This window comes from Pediculus humanus, genomic scaffold (genome assembly GCF_000006295.1).
Source record: "Pediculus humanus corporis 1103172108290 genomic scaffold, whole genome shotgun sequence".
Lineage (NCBI taxonomy): Eukaryota > Metazoa > Arthropoda > Insecta > Psocodea > Pediculidae > Pediculus > Pediculus humanus.
This window is the reverse complement of record NW_002987859.1, coordinates 1,741,024-1,745,145: the sequence shown is the minus strand read 5'-3', so window position 1 is coordinate 1,745,145 and position 4,122 is coordinate 1,741,024. Positions and strand designations below refer to the sequence as shown.

Genomic DNA, 4,122 nt, shown 5'->3' with positions numbered 1-4,122 from the left:
GGGAGCATCATAATCGTTGAAAACAACATATTTAACTGACAATGCCGTTGGGATATTAAAAAATTGAAAAACGGAAGTTGATGATATTCACATACACACACACGTATCGTTCCTTCAAAAGGTGATTTTTAATTAAGAAAAACTCGAAACGTTTTCATCATTTCACGGAAAACAAACAAAATGTCGTCTTTTACGAATTTTCAAATAAATAAATTTATGATGAAAAAAATCTTTGTAACAAGAAATCGAAAATGTTCCTCTACAACAAAATTATATGTTACGTCATCAAAACAAACAGGAAAACGATGATGATGATGATATTACGTAATTTTTAAGATATCGATCATCAGAACTGCGTTAAAGGTAACAACAAATGAAAAACAAGGCGGAGATGGAGAAAACATAAAATGTTTTTAAAAATGATTTTTCTGCCCACGTGACAATGTTGTGAAAGTAAAACCGGGGGGGGGGAACGGAAAAAACGAATTTCTAAATCAAATAAAATCCCTCTCGATTACTTTGAAATTCACAACGTTTTGAAAAAATAATAGTAATAATAATAAAGGGGAAACAACCGGTTGTTGCGGTTGTTGTTTAGTTATAAAGAAACGGGAAATGGTGCTGTTTGTAAGTTGTATGGGTTTCATCAAAGAAAACCCAACCGTTAAAAAAACATTGGAAAACTTTTTTAAGTATATAAACTTGTGATGGCCAAAATGTGGAAAACCCTTACAAAAAAAAAAAAAAAACCTATTCTAACCGTCGTGGAAGCAGTGAAAGCCGCATAAAAACACGTTCAAAAAACAAAAAAAAAAACGAATTTTTTTTTAAAAAAAAAAAAAAAGGTTTTTAACGTTGTCAAAATTCCAAAAAATAAAAGGTTTGTTTGTTTTTTTTGTGGTGGGAAACGCCACACACACAAACACACAAACACGTTTTAATAAAAGAAACAAAAAACATTTTTAAAAAAATTTAATAAACATAAAATGAATATTAGGCCATCGATGACGCAACACATATATACGTAATAATAATAATAATAATAATAATAATAATTAATAATAAAAAAAAGAATGATATAAAAGAAAACATAAAATCAAATTATAAAAAAATTTTTCAAAAAACATAAACATTTTTTTTTTTAAATGAAAACAACAAACACTGAGAAAAAATTTCCACAATTCGGTTAACCTTTTTTTTTCTCTCTCTCTCTCTCTCAACAATCCTTTTTCACGTTTTTCTCCCCCCCCCCCGGTTAAGGAAATAAAAAAACAAACTTTCTGACAGTTGAAAAAACTTTAAACCCAAATTTTTTCCCTTTTTTTTTTTTTTAATTCTTTTCTCACACCCATTTTCCCCTCCCCTCTCGGTGCCCCATGTTTTCTTCTTTGCTTTCTTCCCTCCCCCCTCCCCGTTCATTTCCTTTTTTTTTTTTTTAAATACAAAATTGTATTTTCTTAAACTTCTCTTCTTTTCGCGGTTTTCTTATATTGACGCGTTTGTTAACTTTTTCTTTCTTTTTCTTCTAATTGTTTTCATCATTTTTAATTTGACAATAGAAATTCTTTTTTTTTTTTGTTTCATCTCTTTCTCTTTTCTTACCCCTTCGAAACAATTTTTTTTTTTAAGCGTTTGTTGTCAACATTATTGTTTTAACGCCGATACAAACAAAACAAAACTAATTTTTTTTTACAAAGTAATAATTTCACACGAACAACAAACCGACAACAAAACATTGCAAATAGTTGCTAAAAAGTTTAAATATTTAATTTGTTAATAAACAACCGAGAGAGAAAATGTTTGTGAACAAGATAAAATTAATTAAACATTTTACATGTTAACAAATCTTTTATTAACCAAATAATTTTTATGTTTAAAACAACAACAACAAATTCATTACAAACACACACAATTTTCGTTTCTTTTTTAAAAAGAGAAACAAACGTAATAAATATTGATAATGTGTTTTTTTTTTTTTTTTTTAACATTAAAGAATATGTTTTTGTTTGTTCTGTAATTTATCCAAAACAAACATTTGAAATTTAATATTATTAATAATGTGTTTTTTTTAACTTTTAAAAACGGAGGGAGGGGTTTTAATTGGTCGAAACATTTAATAAAAATTTATTTAGTTAATGAAAAACACTTGAAACAACCCAACCAACAAAATTGACATTTTTTCTGTTTGTTTGTTTTCAGTGGGACGATTCCGATGAGAGACAATTAAAAATAAATAATTTAGATTTTTCCGCATCCGGTTATTATTCTTGTTCGGCATCCATGGAACAACCAATATATACAAAATTTTCGGAAAAAGTTAAACTCACAGTTTTCGGTAAGAGATTAATTAATTTTTTTTTTTTTTTTAAACTTAAAATACTCGAAAAGGGATCCCAAATGAGTAGGGTTTTAAAAAAAAAATTTTTTTCTTCAGAAAAACAACACGGTGATCCCCAAATAACATTAAGAAAAGCTGCTTATGCTGTTGGAGAAGTTTTAGAATTAAATTGTACGTCGGAACCAGCGAGACCGAGTCCAGCAGTCACGTGGTTACTTAACAGTAAAGAGGTAAGTAATATAATCAATAAACTTTCTAGAAAATTCGAAAGAAAAAAAAAACCTTGAATGAAAACTTTTAAAACTAAAATTTTTATCAAGTTACGAAAACCAATAAAAATGACAGAAGAAAAAAAAAGCGTTCATCGCTACATTACAACAATTTTATTGAAATGATATGAGATGGGTTTTGTTTGTAGTTGTTCCATCGACAACCCATTAATTAATAAAATAATTAACTAATATTTAAACAATTAATAATAATAATAAACGTTTTCACAATTGATGCAATTTACATTATTATTATTATTTGATTTGATTTTACAAATTGTACAAAGTAATCATCAATTAAAGAGGTCAAAACAAACCTAAAAACAAACAACAAGTCGAATATAATTTGTAACTGTTAGCACAACAAACATACTACCTCTTTAAACTAAATTCATCAATCTCATCATCATCATGACTACAAACTGTCTATTAGATTTAAATACAGCATCAATGCGGAAATTGTTTTACCACCATTTATACCCAAGAGGTGTTTGTTTGTACATTTCATGTTTTTCTTTCTCCTTTAAAGAAATTATTAACTTTGAATGATGTTTGTCGTCGGACATAATTAAGAAAGTTAAAATAAAAGGATTATATGTTTATTACATCATAAAGTGTGTATTTAGGTATCGTTTACAGGTATGGGGTGGTGATTGTTTAAGTATTTGCAGTTTGTCTAATTGTATCCCTAACATATCATAACCATAAAGACATATTTAATGCTTTCTAACAATACAATCAACATTTCTTTAAAACAAGAGTGATGAGGATTAAATTATTAATGATTGACTTCAACCGAATTGCTGTTGGGATCACAACAATATTAAGGATTTGCAACAACAAAAAAATATGTGATCTTACATAGCATCTGTTAAAATTATTAGTAAACAAACAAACAAACAAATCAAATCATTATATTTTGTTTAAGTGTAAGAAAAAGAAAACAAACAAACTGTGGGCCTAAATACACAATTATTGTAATAATTAATAATCACCTTTGTATTAATATTTTTTTTTTGACTCCATTATTATTATGTTTTCAATCTCATTTTAATTTAATAATTTTTGAAGAAAGGAAAACAAACAAACAAACAATAAACAATCCAATTGGTACAAAATAGTTATGAAACAACTAACTGTCACTGACGCGATTTTCGTCGAATAATTCTATTATAATTTCAGATAATCATTGTTTATTTTTACTTTGTAGTGTGCCTAATAATAATAATAATAATAATAATAATAATAACTATATTTATTTGGATAAACGTTTTGTTGATTGAATAACTACTAATATGAATCGTATAATGAAAATAACAATAAATCATCGTACGTATCGATTTAAAAATGATTTATTTAATTATTCAAAAGTTGGCAACGCATCCGTCGGATGACGTAACACATCGTATCATCATCGTAATTGAAAATTTTCTTTTAATTTCTTTTTTTTTTTTTTAAGGATTTAAAGAAAATTATTTCGTTTTGAAAAAAAAAAGGAAAAAAAAAAATTACCAT

The 4,122-nt window shown here is 26.6% G+C and overlaps 1 protein-coding gene across 1 annotated transcript; it reads left to right on the top strand.

Moving 5' to 3' along the window:
- Positions 1–1,869: 1,869 nt before the first annotated feature.
- On the top strand, positions 1,870–2,733 carry Phum_PHUM541610 (beat protein, putative; the record flags this gene model as incomplete). Its single annotated transcript, XM_002431661.1, has 4 exons — positions 1,870–2,013; positions 2,200–2,335; positions 2,435–2,568; positions 2,659–2,733. The coding sequence occupies 4 exons, from the start codon at positions 1,870–1,872 to the stop codon at positions 2,731–2,733; spliced, it is 489 nt and encodes a 162-aa protein (XP_002431706.1).
- Positions 2,734–4,122: the final 1,389 nt, after the last annotated feature.